This window comes from Camellia sinensis, chromosome 15 (genome assembly GCF_055761805.1).
Source record: "Camellia sinensis isolate YWXY chromosome 15, ASM5576180v1, whole genome shotgun sequence".
Lineage (NCBI taxonomy): Eukaryota > Viridiplantae > Streptophyta > Magnoliopsida > Ericales > Theaceae > Camellia > Camellia sinensis.
Genome location: NC_138975.1, coordinates 142,367,945 through 142,387,946, shown reverse-complemented (window position 1 = coordinate 142,387,946; position 20,002 = coordinate 142,367,945). Strand labels below are relative to the sequence as shown.

The following is a 20,002-nucleotide window of genomic DNA, read 5'->3' as shown; positions in this document are numbered from 1 at the left end:
TAAGTTTTTATTTGAATTTTTAAAATTTTTGTAAATATAAACAGAAAACTGAAAACGTAAGTGTTACCAAACGGCACCTTATATTTTGAAATGTGGTCAAGTCTGTTTTTACGATCACCACCTTAAAAAAAATATAAAAATAAATTAAAAATATATTATTTAGTTTTAAAATTATTTACATAGAGACCTTTAAATTGTTGAAAAGTATCATTTTAAACACTTGAATTATAAAATCCTTTAAATAAACCTCTTAAGTTATTGAAAAATATTGATTTGCACCATAAACTATAAAAGTATACAAATAAATTTATTAAATTATTGACGTATTTCACTTTGACTTCTTTTATCAGGGGTCTAATTGGTACGTTTTTATAATTCAGGGGTCTATTTGTACGCTTTTATAATTTATCATATTTCATAAATTATATCTCACTCATTGAGGTTTCTAATTACATAATACAAATAAGGGTAAATTACACTGACATCCCCTGAGATTTATGTTTATTACAGTTTCCCCCTCACATTTAGAAAATTACACTGACTCCTCTGTTTATTTAATTTTACGTATGATGATTATTACGGTGAGGGGAGAACTGTTATGCAACTTTAAACCTCATGGAGCAATCTGTAATGAAACTTTAAACCTCAGGGAGGGGGATGTAATTTCCAAAAAGTGAGGGGGGAACTATAATAAATATAAATCTCAGGGGGTGTCAATTTAATTTACCCTACAAATAAACTTCTTAAATTATTGATGTATTTCACTTTGATCCATTTTATCAAGGGTCAAATTGGTATGTTTTTATAATTTAAGAGTCTATTTGTATGCTTTTATAATTTATCATATTTCATATATTATATCTCAATCATTGAGGTTTCTAATTACATAATACAAATAAACTTTTTAAATTATTGATGTATTACTTTGACCCCTTTTATCAGGGGTCTAATTGGTACGTTTTTATAATTTAAGAATTTATTTGTACGCTTTTATAATTTGTCATATTTCAGAAATTATATCTCACTCATTGAGGTTTCTAATTATACAATATATGGTCTTTTTCCTTAATCAACTATTAACCTTCATGTTAAACACTTTCATGTTAAACACTTTATTTATTTATTTATTTTTTGTTATTACATTTTATTTCTTATTTTCCCTCAACCAGTAATACTATTTGTCTATAATTGCATTGCCCTTTCCCTCCGGAAAATGCCACCATTATTATTGAATACAAGTATCTGATATGTCGTTGAATATCGTTGAAGATTTGTGATAACGTAAAGAGACAGATAGGGGTGGGAGAACAAAAATGAGAATAGTATAATAATTTTAAGGCTAAGTTTGGCATCTATAAAAAAAAAATGGTTAAAAAGTCATTATTTTATTTAAGTTACATTATCTTATTTAAGTCACATCACCTTTTTATCACATCACTTCAAACTCAACTCATATTTCTTAAAAAGTAAAAAAGTACATTTATTTAGAATATCCCAAACAAAGTATTAAAGGGCATTTGAGTGAATTTATTTTTTTATCAAATTAAAAAAAATCTTACAAGAAAATATTTCAAACATGAAAGAAAACTATTTGGTTGAGTTTTTAAAAATATATTTTTAATTTTTTTTTAAAATTACAAGTTAATTTGACAAAAACAAACACCAAAAAATTTATTTTAAATTTTTAAAAAATTAATTTGATTCCCACAGAAAAGAAAATAAATAATTTTCTATTTTTTTCACTAAGCTAATTTTTAAAAAAATTCAGAAAATTAAACCAAATAAATATTTTTGATAAATTTAATGAATTGTATTTGTAATTTATCATAGATGTTTAACGCAGTGGGCCATCCATCGAATTCAACGCGGCTGATACAATAAATCGCCATTCTATAAAAGGCAGTCAATTTGTCTTGGTCTTTAACATTGTCCTTCTACACACAAGAACAACACGAGAGAGAGAGAGAGAGAGAGATTATGTCGACTCTAACAGTTCCTCCTGTTCCTCCTTCCCCTCGGGATGATGCTGTCCAGCTCTACCGTGCTTTCAAAGGTATATATATATATATATATATAATCAACCCCCAATCTCTCTCTCTCTCTCTCTCTCTCTGTCTCTCTCTCAATTTTATGATTTTTTTCATGGTGGATTTTCTGGGTCTAGTGCTTCTTTCAATTTATTTACACAGTTAGACTTCAATTTTTTTTTTCCTTTTTTTTTTTTGGGTTTTGAGTTGTGTCTTTGTTTAGTATATCATCACTTGATTCGTTGATATATACTTACATATATGTATAGATGTTCCTTTCTTTCTCCGTCCTACTTCCATGTTTATGAGAATTCATAGAAGTAAGAAACTTATATGTGGGCCTTCTCTTGTCCCACTTGTAACCATCGATCTCAACCCTTAGTTTTTTTGTGGAAATGCTATGATTTATATTTTAGTGGTTTGCCCTAATCAATTGATTAGACTCATGTATATCTGTATTGCAATTTAATTTTATAATTTTTTAATCAATTGATAGGGGAGAATTTACAAATATCATGATAGTTATATCAAGAGAAAATTAGTGAAACATCTCTTTTCCAACATGTTTTTTTTTTTATTAGCGAAAGGCCTTTGATGAAATTTCTTTGTGATTACACTAGAAAAATTTCTAAGTGAAAAGTAAAATTTCTTTGAGTTCGACGAAATTTCTCCATGAAAATGCTAAGAGATCTTAACTACTATGAAAATATTGTATGTTTTTTATCTTATAAAATCTTAATATCAGGACCTTAAAAAAAAGAGAAATTTGGCCATAACCCCCTCTTACCTTCTTTTCTTGTTAAAAGGACCAAAAAAAAATTTTACTTTCAAAACCCCTTCATAATTATAAAGTCTTCTATAAAGGAACAAAATTTTCAGATTTATATTTTGTGTGACAAATTTACCCCTTCATACACACACTCTCTATTTTTCTTCTCTTTCTCTCCATCAATTTGTCATCTCTCTCTCAGTTCCTTCTTTCTCTATCTCTTTCTAAGAGCTCTCTTCACCACCACCACCATCGGCTACCCTGACTACCATCGTTTCCATCACCTCCATTGTCTCCCCCACCAACACCGTCTCAACCATCGATGTTGTTCGTCACCATCACCGCCACCACCGTTTCACCACTAGCATCTCAACCACTAGCGCCATTTGACGCCACCATCGTTCTCCTTAGCGTCCAAGACTTTATGTCTGAGATTGATGACCTCAAATTTGAGATCTATCATCTCATATCTATATTTTCTCATTCTTTTTCTCTTTATCTCCTTATCATGCTCTGTTTTCCAGATAGTAAAATGTTACTCTGGTTTGAACCAAATCTAAGGCAATAAATGTGCTCTCTCTATCTCTCTATCTTTCTATTTCTCTATTTTTTTCTCTGGTATGTCCTCTGTATTTGTTTGACAGAATGAGAGTAAAATTTTACTCTTGTATGTGCTCTGATTTTGTTTGACAAAATGAGAGTAAAATTTTACTTTGGTACGTGCTCTGTTTTTGGTTGACAGAAGAATGAGAGTAAAATTTTACTTTGGTATATGCTCTGTTTTTGCTTAATAAAATGAGAGTGAAATTTTACTCTGGTATGTATTCTATTTTTGTTTGATAAAATGAGAGTAAAATTTTACGTCTAAGGGAATATATGTGATTAATAATATAAAATTTTACTTTGAATCATAATAAGTTTTACTCTGATTTAGAGTAAAATTTTACTCTGAATCAAAGTAAAGTTTGCTAGGATTCAAAGTAAAATTTTACACTAAAATATACTGTGAGGATGACATTATAGGAGAGCTTATATATATATATATATATGAAGGTAGTATAGCAAAAGAAATAAGTTTTAAAATATTGGGGGTTTTGAAAGGATCTATATAATTATTGTCCTTTTGAATGACAAATTAGATAGTGAAGGTTTTATCACCAAATACCCCTAAAAAAAATTCCTCTTATATCAAAAATAGACAATCATATCAAACCCAGGTAGACTACAACCAACCGGATGCCTTTGTATTATTGGAAAAAATGATTTTTTGATGACTTTAATGTGAAATTAAAGTAGGTCTCAACCATTGGTTGACGTGGGATTAAATGGGTTTAGATTCTTTGTAACAAGGCCTTTACCCCACAAAAAGAATGACATAAAATCATTAAGAATTGAATGATAAATTGTCTCATAAAGTTGACCTCATGAAGAGGTATTGAAAATTGTGAATAACTACCAATCCTAAACTGATTGTAGAGGAAAGTTTTGATAGGTATTTGAATCTCAAGATTTTGATAAGGGTATGAGCCCTTTAGGAAATTCAAATTTTTTGAAGGAATGAAGTTATGAATGTTTCAAGGATGGGCTTAGGCCAAGACTATGGTCCAAGTTGGTTATGGAAAAATTGCCATGTGCGCTTGCCGTTCGCCCGCTCTCTCGGACTAGGTCTAGGTCCGGGTCAGTGATCCGTGGATCTTGGGCTTGGGCTTAAGGCTTGAGGCTTGCTAAAATGAGTTAGGTTTGGGCTAGACCAACCTATAATCTTTTTGGGCCAGGCTATGAAGTACGAATACGGACACGCGACACGACACGGACACGCGGACATGCAAATTTTAAAAAAATAGGGGACACGACACGTTGGGAACACGTTCAATATATATAATTAATTTTATTTATTATATGTCATAAAATTATAAAAAAAATCATTAAAAGGTAATAAAATATACAAAATAACACTATTAAAATTATAAAAAATAAACATTTAATTAATTTAATATTATATGTATCATTCACATTATATACTTTCACAATGGTTTGTTCTCATCAAAATTATCATCAAGTATATCATTAGAACTACCACCCGTAGCCATGGTTTCAGAATTAAAAATTGGTTCCTATAATAAAATTAATAAACATACATTATTAAAATTAACAAAACTAATAAAAAAAAAAATTTATGTACTCAAATAAAAACTAATAACTATAAAAGAAAATAATAACTGAGAGAAAAAAGAAAAAAAAGAAAAAAAAAGAAATAGAGAGAGAGAGACGGATCAGTTTGTATGAAAGAAAATAATAACTATAACTCATTATATAACTCAAAAAATAAAAGAAAACAAATCAGACAAGAGGGTGAGAGAGAGAGAGAGAGAGAGAGAGAGAGAGAGACGACAACGACTGAGTAGATCGAAGAAAAGGAAGAACGAAGAAGAAGAAGAAGAAGATCGACGACGAAGAAGAATAAAGAAGAGCAGTGTGTACCTTAACGACGGGCGACGACGAGACACGAGTGACGACCGACGAGAAGAGACGACTGACGAGGAGTGAAGACGAACGACGAGCAACCAGGTCCTCTCTTCCCTTTCTCTTATGTTCTCCCTTTCAATTTTGTGCTAATTGACGAGTTAGGGCACATATCTGTTTTACTTATTTACAAATTGCCTCCAAAAAAGTCTTGTAAATTGTGAAATTATCCACGAATGTGTCCCGAAAGTGTCAATAACATGTTCGGATGTTAAAATTTTTTTTAAAAAAAAGGGACACTCTGCTGCGTGTCGGACACGTGTCAACCGCGTGTCGGACGCGTGTCCATGTCCGACACTGGTACGGAGCCTTCGGAGAGGTGTCCGTGCTTCATAGGGGCCAGGTTTGCTGCAGATATGTATATACACACAGGCGTATAGCATGTGTAACTCACACATTGAATCCCCATCAATTGTGTGCATTAGTCCAGCAGTTTTGCAGGAGTAAAGGGTATTAGTTGCCAGTTTTCATGTCTGGAAGGTTACTCCTCTCTTCCCAATTGTGTATAAAAGAAGGCCCATCTCCCTTGGGTTCAACACATAAATTTTGCTCTCAGATTATTGTCAAGTCAGTCTCCTCTTATAATTTTCTTCCTATGTTAAGAGAGTGTTGCCATTGTGGGTTCGCCAAAGATAACAGTAGGTGTTTCTGCGTTAGCTGGTCTAAATCGTCGTATCCTAAGAGACAGAAGTTGACGTTCCTCCAGCACCCACAGTGAGACAACTAATCTGTTTTAAGGACAATGTGGTATCACAGGTTTCGGGTTGCGCTTCTTTTCCTTATTTTTTGTTATATGTATTTCTATTCATTGAGTTGTATGGTGTAATCTCTTGAATTCTTTTCTTGTAAATCAATTTCATTTTATATGAATCTGTTGTTTTTTTTTTTTTTTTACACAATTTGTACAACAATCTTAAAACAGATTAATTATATTTTTCCATGAATCATGAAATTAGATGATTAGATTCATCTTTAATTCAAATTGCCCGTTTTAGTACCTGGGAAAATATCATATGTTTGGTTTATGATTTTTTGGGTGATGGCACTATTTGTCTTATATACAGTTCATGATTTAATATATATGCATGTGATTTGCTTTGGTACAAATTCAATTTGCTTTATTTATCACCGGCATGCGTAGAATAAAACTATAATAATAATAATAATGTGCCCAGTTTTTTTTTGGTGTCCGTTTCTTGTATGCAGCATATGGGACCTGCCCAGAACTTATATGGACTTCTATTGGTAGTCTTGGTTGGAATATTAAATTATTATAAGTTGCATGCTACTGTTTCCTTCTCATTGCCTACTGTTGCAATTCAATTTAATAAATAATTGTTTCAAGTTCATTGCTTCCAGGTTTATAATATGATTTGCATGTCTTTTCATGTTGTCATGTTCTGATTTAATCTGCATGCTCATGAGTGTGATAGTTTTACTTTTCTAGTTTAATTCCCTTGGTTATTAGATCCTACATTTGTATGATTATTTGCATGGTTTAATTTTGCTAGAATTTAGTTGATTTTACAAGTTTTAGTTTTCAGGAATGTAATGTAATTTGCATGCGCCTTGTTTTCTAATTTCTGGCATTAGGTGCATGAATTAATTACATGTTTATTGTGTAGTAATTGCATATAATTCTTGTTGTTTCATTTTAATTTAATTCTTAGAGTTATAGTTTTATTTTGTAACTCTTGCCAATTAAAAGTATTAATTGTATATTTATTTACGTGATTATTGTGTTATAATTTCATATAACTCTTGTTAATTAATTTTATTTAATTTTTAGAGTTATAAGGTTTATAATTTATTTGGGAGTTATAAGTTTAATTGTATAACATGTCTAGCATTTTAATTTTACTTAATTTTGCTATTTAATTAATTTATTGCTTTTACAGTTTCATTCAATTATTAGCTTTGTATTTTGTTGTGGTTTTCTGCTAACTTCCTTTGCAGGCACACCTATGCAAAAGGGAATGAAAACAAAAATACAAATCCGAATGAATAGGATTTGGGATTGTAAAACAAAATTATGGACTACTAACCTTTTTGAACAGAAATACCTAAGCGAGGAAAGGAGTTTAGAGAATCGATAATCCAATTTGGATTGGTTTACATTTGTTGAGTGAAGCAATTTTTTGCTTGGGTTTCGTTGGTTTTTACCAATTGTGTAAAAGTAATTTTTATTTGCTTGTATTGTTAAAAGCATTTTATTTGCTTAATCATTGTTGTAGCATTTTTTTCATTATTTGTAATTTGGTTAGCAATTTTTAAATTGCTTGTAAGTTTGGAACTTGGTTTGGTTTTCTGTAATAGAAACCAAAGTGTTTAGCCTTGGCTAAAGAGTAGTCCTTATTTGTTTAGAAATGACAACTAAGACGGATATGGTTCCAAACCTTTAGGATTTGAGGAAGTCTTTGGGTTTAATCATTTTATTCTCAAAGTGTTGGAAAACTAAGTTGGAGAAAGTCTTTGGTTATAATCTGATGATTTCCAAAGTGTTTTGGTTTTATATCTGATTATTTCCAAAGTGTTTTGGTTTTAAGAAAAGAAACCAAATTTTAGCATTAGTTAAAATATTTCTGATTTTTATTTAGAAATCATGGACTCAGTTTCGGGTGTACCGGTTAACTTTTATGAGTGGTGTAATTATGGCAGCAAATTTTTTTTGTTTGGGAATTGGTTTGTTTTAACCTGGTTTATTCCTTGGAAAACTTAATTCTAAATTTGTTTCTCATGGATTAGGAGTCAATATGTTCTTGAAAATTTTGTCTAAGGTTAACTGGGTCTTAAGTGGGACCAGTGGGACCCCTCCAGCTTTGTTGGAAACTTTCCTGACCATATTCGATTCTAGGGTAAGTGATGAGATCAGTTTTGAATTAAATTTCAAACTTTGGATTTTCTAGTGTTAAGTTTAGTGTATGGAAAAAAAGAATAGTGAAATTCTGTTGTGATTTTTTTGAAATGACTTCAAGAGGTGACAATAGAAATGTTGTTCCACCTGCCAACTTTAAGCTTTGCGAGGTTCTTAAAGGAAGATCTAAAGTTTAATTAAAGGAAATCATAAGATTGTATAATAATATCTCTAAATTAATCAGAGGCAATTAGTATGTTATCCTTGTGTTAATTATAGCATATATGATTTCTATGTGACTTTGCTTGAAAGCAAAGATAAGACAACCAGTTAGGGTGGGTGGATATATTTTTAAATTTCAAATATATTCTTAAATTGGTGGCTCATAGTGAGTACAAGATCACTGATCACAGAGATAGAAAAGTGGTAGTTCCTAGGAGGTGTTAGACAACTAGCTACACAGTTTCCTAGTGGAGAATAGATTACTGATCACATATCAAGACATGATGGTTCCTAGTAGTGGAGAAGCTACTGACCATATGTCAAGACATGATGATTCCGAGTAATGAAAGTGTCTATTGATCCTATGTCAAGACGTGATTCCTAGCAGTAAAGTGACTACTGATCACAGGTTAAAATATTGTGATTTCCAGTAGTAGAAAGTCTACTGACCATGTTATGAAAGTCCGAATAGTAGACTATTGAACAACTGGATTTGTGTTTCCTAATAGTAAGACTTTTTGCTTCATAGTAATAGGTTGGACCAAATATGTTTGGGTGCCTAATCCGGTTAATGACATTCTGGGAATGTGTTTACTGTGATATGATTCTGAGAGTTTCATAATCATTGTGACACAAGGAATTGTTTAAAGACCCTGTATGAATTTTTTGTATAAATTCTACAAATGTGGAGGTGTCATGCAAAAAGTGATAATACCTAAACCCAAGAGGGTTAGGATAAGCCTAAAAATCCGTTGATTTTGTATTCAACGGTTTTGCACAATATAGCAGTGCATATCGATTTCTTGTGTTTAAGTCTGCTATTCCAGATATACACAAGAATACTATCATGGAATTCATAAATGCATCTTTCCTTGAAAATGTATTCCCTTGTCGCATCCAAGAAGGGGTTCCGAGTTCCATGAAAAAGGTTGAAGGTGACAATGATCACATAGATGATCAAGTTAAGGAAGTAGATGAGCCAAGAAGGAGAGAAAGGGCTAGGACCGCAAAATCCTTTAGTTCGGACTTCTTGACTTATATATTAGAGGGAGAATCTCGAACTTTTTATGAAGTTGTGACTTCATCTGAAAGTCTTTTGTGGAAAGAAGCAATTAAGAGTGAGATTGACTTCATCTTACAGAACCATACTTGGGAGTTGGTTGATCTACTCTCAGGCAGTAAGGCCTTGGAGAGCAAGTGGATCTTTAGAAGAAAGATGAAAGTCGATAGATCAATTGATAAGTATAAAGCTAGGCTAGTTATCAAAGGATACAGGCAATGAGAAGGTCTGGATTACTTTGATACGTATTCACCTGTGACAAAGATTATATTCATTTGCATGGTGATTGCGATAGCAGCTTTAAGTGGTCTGAAGATACATCAGATGGATGTAAAGACAACTTTCTTAAATGGAGATTTGAATGAAGAAATCTACATGTAGCAACCCGAGGGGTTTTCAGCTCTAGGATAAAATAAGAAAGTCTATAAGCTTGTGTAAAAATTTATGTATGAATTTATGTATTATTGATTGATTGTGTGTTGATATTCTGTATATTACAAATGGTTCCTTATATAGATGTAGGTGTAGTGGATGGTGGTGGTAGGTGAGTGTAGTAGGTGAGTGTGTGGTAGGTGATGGTAAGTGTGTGGTAGGTGATGGTAAATTTTAACAGCCCCCCGCAAACTCGAGGGTAGAAACTAACCAACGTGAGTTTGGAGAGAGTAACAAAACAAGAAAATACATAAAAATAAAAAAGGATAGGAGACACTGTATGGTCGTGTCAGACCATTGGTGAAGACACTGGATGGTGGTGCCATAACGTTGTAGAGGACACTGGATGGCGGCGTCAAACCGATGTAGAAGACAGTTTATGGGGTCATGTCGGACTGTTGTAGCAGACAATGTTGTGACAGTTGTTGTGACAGTTTACGGAGTCTTGCTGGACCCTTGTAGAAACTAACCAGAATCAATGTCGGGACAGTTTACAGAGTCTTGCCGGACCCATGAAGGAGCTAACCGGAATCAATGTCGGGACAGTTTACAGAGTCTTGTCGGACCCTTAAAGGAGCTAACCGGAATCAATGTCGGGACAGTTTACAGAGTCTTGTCGGACCCATGAAGGAGCTAACCAGAATCAATGTCGGGACAGTTTACAGAGTCTTGTCGGACCCTTGTAGAAACTAACCGGAATCAATGTCGGGACAGTTTACAGAGTCTTGTCGGACCCTTGTAGAAACTAACCGGAATCTATGTCGGGACAGTTTACAGAGTCTTGTCGGACCCTTGTAGAAACTAACCGGAATCTATGTCGGGACAGTTTACAGAGTCTTGTCGGACCCCTAAAAAGTCGCACCCTCAAAAGGTGTGCCCAATCGGTCAAAAAAGGCGTGCCATCAAAAGGCGTGCCCAATTCATCAAAAGGCGTGCCATCAAAAGGCATGCCATCAAAAGGTGTGTCCAGGTTGGCGTCGAGCTCCGAGCGGCGCATGATGCGCGTGGCTGCCTTGGCTGGGTCTTTATAAATCGAAGCGGAGGCTGAGGCTTGGAAGCATAACAAACCAGTCTGAAACCTCTGAACCTTTGTAGTCTGAAACACTCTGTAACCAACTCGTCTCTGAAACACTCAGTAACATGGCCTCTTCTTCCCGTCCAGCTAACCAGAACATGGCCTCCTCTTCCCGTGGGCTGCTTACGCTCTTTCCAGAACTGAATGAGTCCACAAGAGAAATAACTGGTGCGGTGGCCAGTGAACCTCAACCAAACACCTCTGTGTTTGCTCCGTTGAACTTTCCGATGCGGTCGGTGGAGCAAAAAATGGCGGTGCAAACTGATATTGAGGCCAATCAGTATACTCTGAAGTCATGCGTGGAAACCATGACTGCGGTCACAAATTTGTCGCACCGGCTGCAGAGCAGGACAAATGTCAAATGAGGTGCAACAGTTAAACTCCCAGCTGGCTCTGCTCCAACGCATGTATAAGGATGCACGAGCAGAGATAAGTGTGCTAAAGGCAGAAAACAAGGAGCTGAAGCGGAAGGCCACCGTGATGTTCCGATTCGGAGGTCCGCCATATGCGGCAGTGGAGGAGCAGGGAGGAGGCAACTTGCTTGGTGGTCTAGGAAGCACGGAGGCAACACCGTCAAGGGCCGCGCAGGACGGAGGCAAGAAAAAGAGACCAGCGGCAGAGTAGGTCGGTGGGTGGCCGTCTGCAGAAAAGAAAACAAATCTGTTGGTGTTGTGATGGTGATCTTGTGTGGGTTTTTTTTTTTTTTTTTTTTTTTTTTTTTTTTTTTTGTAATTGTGATCGGGGTTGATCCCTGAGAGGAATAAAATAAGGTAAGGTTTAGTGTGTAAATCTTTATCACACGGATTGGTGAAAAACAACAATGTTGTTTGGAAATTTTTTTTTTATTTTTTATTTTTTTTATTTTTATTTTTTTTAATAAGAATAATAATAATAATAAGAATAAGAATAATAATATATTAAGGTAGAAAGCGTTTGGGATGAGGGAATCGGTCAGGAGAGTGCAAAAGGTAACAGAAGATAGGTTGGAAAAGTGACAAAGTAGTGGGTGAGGCTAGTGGGTGTCCTTGAGTGGAGAGAGAGAGAGTGCCTGAGGCTATCCACAGAACAAGGGTGTCCACCTCAACCAACTCACTCATTTCCTTTTGTTTTATTTTCAAAAACAGGAATAATAGAATAGAGTACAAATCGCCGGCGAGGAGTCCCGTGGGGCAATTTGAAGTTGAATGTCCGTACAAATCGTATGGTGCCCAGAGAGCAGCGATGGTTGTTTGGAATCGAGTCTCAGCCAAGCCTGGCCACTCCCGCTCCAGTGTAGCAGGCGCACCATATGGTAAGGGTTTCTTCTTCTCAACTTCCACCAAACTACCCTGAGCCAAGAGATCGAACGTCTTGCCTATCTTGGCCTGTTGATAGTAGAGCACGATGAGGTATCGATTGACGACAGTGAAGCCAGAGAGATGATCGTCGGCTGTCGTGGCATCGTAGATGTCCTCGTAGACGACGAAGGCGGGGCCGCTGGTGTCCTTGTTGGTGCCGATGCGAATCTGGCGAATGGCGCCGCACTTGCCGAAGATAGCGTACATCTCTTTGCTGGAGATGGTGAAGGGAAGGTGTCGGACGATGAGGTTGGCCATGCCGAAGGTGGTTGCGATGGTGCCGGTAGTACTCGAAGAAATTTTAAGGTATGTGTACAATTGTCTGGCGGGTTAGGTTGAGGTCCGGCGGACGGCTAAGGTGAGGTTGCCGCCCGCCGGTGAAGCGAAAATATTAGGTTCTAAACCCGCTCTGATACCATGTAAAAATTTATGTATGAATTTATGTATTATTGATTGATTGTGTGTTGATATTCTGTATATTACAAATGGTTCCTTATATAGATGTAGGTGTAGTGGATGGTGGTGGTAGGTGAGTGTAGTAGGTGAGTGTGTGGTAGGTGATGGTAAGTGTGTGGTAGGTGATGGTAAATTTTAACACTTGTCATAACATTGTATGGTTTGAAGTAAACTCCTAAGCAATGACATAAGAAGTTTGACAACGCTATGTTGTCAAATGGATTTAGAATCAGTAAGTGTGACAAATGCATATATGTTAAAGACACTGATAGAGGTTATGTCATTTTGTTTCTATACGTTGATGACATACTTACTGTTAGTAGTAATGATGCAATGATTAGAACTACCAAGAGATTGTTAAACTCCAAGTTTGACATGAAAGATATGGGTCTTGTAGATATCATTTTAGGTATTAAGATTACCAGAACATCTAGTAGTATTATACTTTCTCAGTCTCACTATATTTAGAAGATACTTGAGAAATTTAGTAAATCAGATACAAGTGTGTCTAGGACACCGGTAGACGTGAGTGTATTTGATCAAGAATAATGGTGAGAGTGTCTCTCAATTAGAATATTCTCTGGTTATTGGAAGTTTGATATATCTGATGAGTTGTATAAGGCCGAATATAGCCTACTCTATTAGCAAGCTTAGTAGATACACGAGTAATCCGAATGTTACTCATTGGAGGGGTATTATGCGAGTGTTAGGTTATCTACACTAAACCTGGGATTATGGGCTGCATTATACCAGATATCCAACGGTACTAGAAGTGTATAGTGACGCTAATTGATCTCTAAATCCATTAGTGGTTATGTGTTTACCCCCGTAGGGGTAGCCGTGTCTTGGAAATCATCCAAGCAAACGTGTATATCGAGATCAACAATGGAATCCGAGTTTATTACTTTGGATAAAGCAACTGAATAGCTTTCCTAATTCGTTGAGGATATTTCACATTGGCCGAAACCTGTGCCTGCTATCTGTATTTATTGTGATAGCCAATCGGTAATTGGACGGGCATAGAGTCATATGTATAATGGAAAGTCTAGACATATCCGTCGTAGACATAATTCCATACGACAACTACTCTCTAATGGAGTTGCCTTTCTAGACTATGTAAAGTCTAAGGACAACGTTGTGGATCCGCTAACCAAAGGGTTAACTCCAGAGTTAGTAGAAATGTTGTCAAGAAGAATCGGGTTAAGGCGTTTAGTAATGTTATCGGAAGGGAAAACCCAGCCTAGTTGACTGGAGATTCCAAGATCTAGGTTCAAAGGGACAATCTAATTTCGTGTAACGGGTGAGTCATTGAAGAGATAAATCCTCTTATCTATTCCTTTGTACAGTGATACCTTATAGGGGTAGAAGGTTAAGCTAATACTTTTAATGACCTAAGTGATATGAATAATTAACCGTGGTATAACGGGAAATCTTATATAGGTCCCTTATGTGAGTTCAAAGTGGGGGTCGCTTCTTTAAGAATTGTTAAGGCCGAATTCTTTAAAACCACTCATTGAACTAGGCTAGTGTACTAAGGCCATACCGAACACACCAGTGAAAACAAGAACAATGGTTGAACTAACTTCTGTGTGAGGTCTATTGTCATGGTTTACACAAATGGCAGAACAGTTCAAGACCTTACGTTCATTGGTCAGCCAGCAAATCCGATAAGCTTTCACTACGAAATGTTCAAGGCCAACAGCTACCTTTTCTGATGCAGGGTTAGTCTGCGTGCTCTCTCTCCTAGTCTTTGTTGTAAATGTTGTCCGTTTTCTTTATTCAGTCAATTTTTATTCATGTAGGGGATTGTTAGAAAAAATGATTTTTTGGTGATTTTAATGTGAAATTAAAGTATGTCTCAACCATTGGTTGATGTGTGATTAAATGGGTTTAGATTCTTTGTAACAAGGCCTTTACACTACAAAAAGAATGACAAAAAATCATTAAGAATTGAGTGAGAAATTGTCTCATAAAATTGACCTCATGAAGAGGTATTGGGAATTGTGTATAACTACCAATCCCACATTGATCGTAGAGGAAAGTTTTAATGGGTATTTAAATCTCAAAATTTTGATAAGGGCGTGAGCTCTTTGGGGCATCCAAATTTTTCGAAGGAAGAGAGTTATGGATACTTCAAGGATGGGCTTGTGGTCCAAGTTGGTTATGGAAAAATTGCCACACCTGCGTGCGCCGTCTGCCTGCCCGGTCTGGGTCGAGTCCGGGATCCGTGGGTCGTGGATCTTGGATCTTGGATCTTGGATCTTGGATCTTGGGCTTGGGCTTGTGGCTTGTTGAAATGAGTTAGGTTTGGGCCGGGCTGGATTGGTGGTTTACCAACCTAATCTTTTTGGGCCAGGTCTGCTGCAGATATGTATATACACACAGGTGTATAGTGTGTGTAACTCACACATTGAATCCCCATCAATTGTGTGCATTATTCCAGTAGTTTTGCAGGAGTAATGGGCATTGGTTGCCAGCCTTCATGTCTGGAAGGTTACTCCTCTCGCCCATATTGTGTATAGAAAGAGGCCCATCTTCCTTGGGTTCAACACAGAAATTTTGCTCTCAGATTATAGTCAAGTCAGTCTTCTCTTATAATTTTCTTCTTGTGTTGAGAGAGTGCTGCCATTGTCGGTTTGCCAAAGCTAACAGAAGGTGTTTTTACGTTAGCCGGTTTAAACCGTTGTATCTTGAGAGACAGAAGTTGACATTCCTCCAGCACTTACGGTGAGGCAGCTAATCTGTTTTAAGGACATTGTGGTATCATACAGGTTTCAGCTTGCACTTCTTTTCCTTATTTTTGTTATATATATTTCTGTTCATTGAGTTGTATGGTGTAATCTCATGATTTATTTTCTTGTAAATCAATTTAATTTCATATGAATCTGTTTGTTTTTTTTTTACACAATTTGTACATGTATCACATACAATAATAATTGGAGTGACCATTGCTTTACATGGAATCAAGATGATTCGAATGAAACTTGTTTTTTGCTTAATTAAACTTGTATCCACCCCCATTAAATCTTAATTCTACTTGACCGTGTCATCTTGAACTTGGTTGGTTGATATTTTGAACTTCGAATATTTCCCTAATGCAATGCAACAGCCACCTTCATTGAAATTCTTCATCCTACATAAAATTTGACATCAAAGCCAATGTTCTTTCTTGGAAAACCAATTGTTGTAGCCCCTAAGTGGGTTGAGAGGAGAGTTCCGAGCTAAAAGACCCGTAAAGAGATGATTGATAATAGCCATCGATGATCAAATAATAGATTCCATTGAAGAAGTAACAAAACCTAGAACAAGATGGAGCAGCAAAAAGCACAACAATTGAATTGGATAGTATGTATTGGGAAAGCAAGTTGTAGGAGCAAATGCTGAAACCCCGTTTCATTGTCAAGCTCAACTATTACTGACTTTGGACTTTAGAACCAGTGTTTTAAAAGGTGTGCTTAGGCACACACCTAAGCGCGAGGCGCAACCTTGCGCTGCAAACAAGTTGTGGTGAGGTGCAATATGCACGGCGCAGCTTAGGCACTGAGGTGAGGGCTTTTTTTGGAGACGCAAAGCGTGGGCTTCGTGGATTTCATGGGCTTTATCTATTTTTCTACTCCTACTGTGCTTTTTATATCTTTTTTGAATTGCAAACTAGACACTTAATTGTTTTGAATTTTATTTGGATGATTTTAAAACTTGAGGTTTTTGGTGGATGTGAATGTGAGACTATATCTTTAGTTAGATATTATATTTCTAATTTTTAGAAGAATGAATGTTATGTTTATCAATTATTTGCAATGGTGAAACTTGCTTTACTATTTTCGGAATTCTATATATATTTGTTATGTTGAAAAATTTGCCTATTTTATAATTTTACTTTTCTTCTACTACTTGCGCCTTGGTGCGCTTAAAGCCTTTTAAAACACTGTTTAGAACCAAAATATGATCTTTCTTAATAGAAGATGTGATTGTACAACAGTTGAAGTATAGGTCTGCTGCATATTTAGATTGTAGACTATCTAGCATTGTATACACCTTAGAACCATAGAAAGCCTGCAAACATAATAACTCTAGTACTTAGCTTATAGAAACCATATATTGTAATAAGTTAATAACATCTGGATTATACAATGTTTTTCTTTGTAGAATTGCATATTTCATAAAAAATAAAAATAACTTCACGCTCTTAATGAAAAGGTTTGTTTGTCAAGTATTTTCTCTTCACCCCACATGTAAAAGAGGTTTATTACATATATTTTAGAATTTGGATGTTCTTGATTATCTACATTTTTTGGGGAGGCTTTTTTTTTTTTTTTTTAATTTTTTATTTCTATTATTTTATTTTTAAATCTTTATCTTTTTAATCTTTAGGATTTGGTTGTGATACTGAAGCTGTGATCAATATTGTTGCCCATCGTGATTCAACACAACGTGCTCTGATCCAACATGAGTACAAAGCTATGTATTCTGAGGACCTTCTTAAACGATTGACTTCAGAACTTCATGGAAAATTGGAGGTATTAATTCCCCCTTTCCCTGGCACTACCCTTGAAATTTAAAAGCTTTCCCTCTCATGCTTCTTGTTTTAGTTAAACACATAGAGACTGATTTCTCCCCCTTCCTCAAGTTTGCATCTTGTAAAATCTCTTCTATGTGTCAGACAGCGGTTTTGCGTTGGATGCATGATCCAGCAGGACGTGATGCAATTATATTAAAGCAAGCATTAAGTAGTGGCTCCACTAATCTTGAAGCTGTCACTGAAGTACTATGCTCTCGGACACCATCCCAGCTTTACACCTTGAAGCAAATCTATTATTCAATGTTTGGGGTTTACCTTGAGAATGATATTGAACAGCTAACCTCAGGTGATCATAAGAAGGTAGTCCCTCTCTCTGCTGTGTGTTTGTGATTATTGGATTTAGCATTATCATAAACAATGTGCTAGGAACATACAGCATAATTGCCCATTTCAGTAACTTACAGGGATTTTATTTTATTGCTAGCCTTCTTGACAAAAAAAATAAAAATAAATAAATAAATAAAATTGGGTATTTCATCCATGTTTTGTTGTTTTGGTTCACAGGCTTGTGTTTAATTTTTTTTGTGGGATAATATATATATTGGCAAATAAGAAGCAGAATAAATATTTATACCTCAACTACTACTACTTGTATATATATTTATTTTAAATTTATTTCTTTGTTGAAAAGGAGTTAGAAATCTATTGCTAATCTCGTTGTTCACCTGCAAATGTATTTGCTAAATGAAATCAATTAAACTCGAACATCGAACTGGATCTCTTTGGTTATCATAGCAGCATCTCTGATTTCTCCTCAGGTCTTTGAGACTACAAATATTCTTCTCCTGCCAATTATAGCTTTTCATCACATGGAAAGCAGAGTTTTATGTACCTATATATAGATATATGTTTATACATATGTGTACACATGAACACATATATTTCCAGTGTTACAGATTTCCCCCCTTTTTTCTTTCAAGGGAGGAAATTGAGAGTCTGACTTCTTGATGTGAAATACTCGTTGCAGCTTTTGCTGGCTTACGTAACCACACCACGCTCTGAAGGCTTCGAAGTTGATAGAGAGATGGTTGAAAGGGATGCTAAGGCTCTCTTTAAAGCAGGGGAGAAAAAATTGGGAACTGATGAGAAAACTTTTATACGCATTTTTAGTGAACGAAGCAGGGCACATTTGGCTGCTATAGATTCTTCTTATCATAACATGTATGGGAACTCACTGAAAAAGGTAATTTGTTCTTAATGTCGTCACCGTCCCTTTGTATCTGAAATTCTTGTTATGATTTTTGACAAATTGAGATAATTACAGGCTGTAAAGAGTGAAACTTCAGGGCAATTTGAGCTTGCCCTTTTGACAATCCTACAGTGTGCACATAATCCTGCGAAGTACTTTGCAAAGGTATTTATCCAGTCTTTAAGTTTTTTTTTTCTTATTAATTTAATTAGGACTTCTTAGGATGCGTACATATATGGCTTTATGTAATAGTTTTAGGGACTAGACTATCATTTGAGTCTTGAAGAACTGGTTTTTGAGATATTGACTTGGGATTGTGACTTCCCAAATTTTTCGTTCTTCAACAATACTTCTATGCAACGCCACTAGTGCATAATATTTTCTCAATTTCATTTTTGGTCAAGGCAATATGCAATATATCTTTACTTTTTGTGATGGGATTGTAGTTCTCACAACATATGGAGTACAGAATTTTCTTTTTAACATATAAAGGCTCTTTTGTTTTGATTGCTGTGTTTGTGTTTGTGTTTTTTTTTTTAAATTTTTATTTTCCTTCCATATATATATATATATATATATTAACTAATATGATCCATCATGGGGATTCAAGTTCAATCCATTGATAACTACTCTGGAACATTACAGGTATTACATAAGGCGATGAAAGGATTGGGAACCGATGACACAACACTTATAAGAGTTATCGTGACAAGAACCGAGATTGATATGCAATACATTAAAGCCGAATACCAGAAGAAATACAGGAAGCCATTGAATGATGCGGTTCACTCAGAAACATCTGGTCACTACAGGAGCTTTCTTCTTTCTCTGCTGGGTCCAAACCATTAGGCTTGTGATGGTTGTGTTTATAAATAAAGCACTTAAAAATATATATATACACATTTGCATGTGTAATATGTATACTATGTTTGGAGTGTTGAACTTAATGGTTTTAGATTTGCAGTTTCTTTAGTGGTGTGATGGGTGAGGCATATTAGGGTTGTGTACGGATTGGATTGGATTGGATTGTCTATTTGGAGAAAATATCACTCGTACTACTCTTGGTAAATCGAGAAATTTCTAATTAAGAATTTATTATTCCAACAGGTTAGTGGAAAGTAACTCATAATTTCACTTTGATAGTGTTTGATTTATTAGAATTAAGATAAAATGAAATGATCATTTCATGAGAATGTTCATTCTCAAATTTGATTTACTCCAAAAAATAATGAAAATATATTGCAGATTAATTTATTTATTTTCGAATCCATTCCTACTGCCTTGTACTACTTTTCAATCCAAGACATTAATTTGGCAAGTTATGGTATTGCAGAACACTGTCTAGTGCGAGTGTTATTCCAACAAGAAATATTGTTTGTAGTGCTTGTTTATAGAGTACTCAAGTCTTTTAATTGAGCGATCTTTTTAACTTGAATATTGTTTTTTATTGTTATCATTCTGTTGGTGAAAATTATCAAT

At 35.1% G+C, this 20,002-nt stretch overlaps 1 protein-coding gene across 2 annotated transcripts; it reads left to right on the top strand.

Moving 5' to 3' along the window:
- The first annotated feature begins 1,899 nt into the window (after positions 1-1,899).
- LOC114280800 (annexin D5) lies at positions 1,900-19,627 on the top strand. 2 transcript variants are annotated; one of them, XM_028223183.2, is made up of 6 exons: positions 1,900-2,053; positions 17,127-17,272; positions 17,416-17,634; positions 18,302-18,517; positions 18,599-18,688; positions 19,169-19,627. In XM_028223183.2, the coding sequence occupies exons 1-6, from the start codon at positions 1,978-1,980 to the stop codon at positions 19,370-19,372; spliced, it is 951 nt and encodes a 316-aa protein (XP_028078984.2). In that variant the 5' UTR covers positions 1,900-1,977; the 3' UTR covers positions 19,373-19,627. The 2 variants fall into 2 exon arrangements, with proteins under 2 accessions (XP_028078984.2, XP_082765552.1); XM_082909426.1 differs by lacking the exon at positions 1,900-2,053 and adding an exon at positions 13,267-15,526.
- Positions 19,628-20,002: the final 375 nt, after the last annotated feature.

Coding starts and splice junctions, on each gene's coding strand:
- LOC114280800 (XM_028223183.2), top strand. CDS start 1,978: ATGTCGACTCTAACAGTTCCTCCTGTTCCTCCTTCCCCTCGGGATGAT. Junction 17,273..17,415: donor AACTTCATGGAAAATTGGAG/GTATTAATTCCC, acceptor TCTATGTGTCAG/ACAGCGGTTTTGCGTTGGAT. Junction 17,635..18,301: donor CCTCAGGTGATCATAAGAAG/GTAGTCCCTCTC, acceptor TACTCGTTGCAG/CTTTTGCTGGCTTACGTAAC.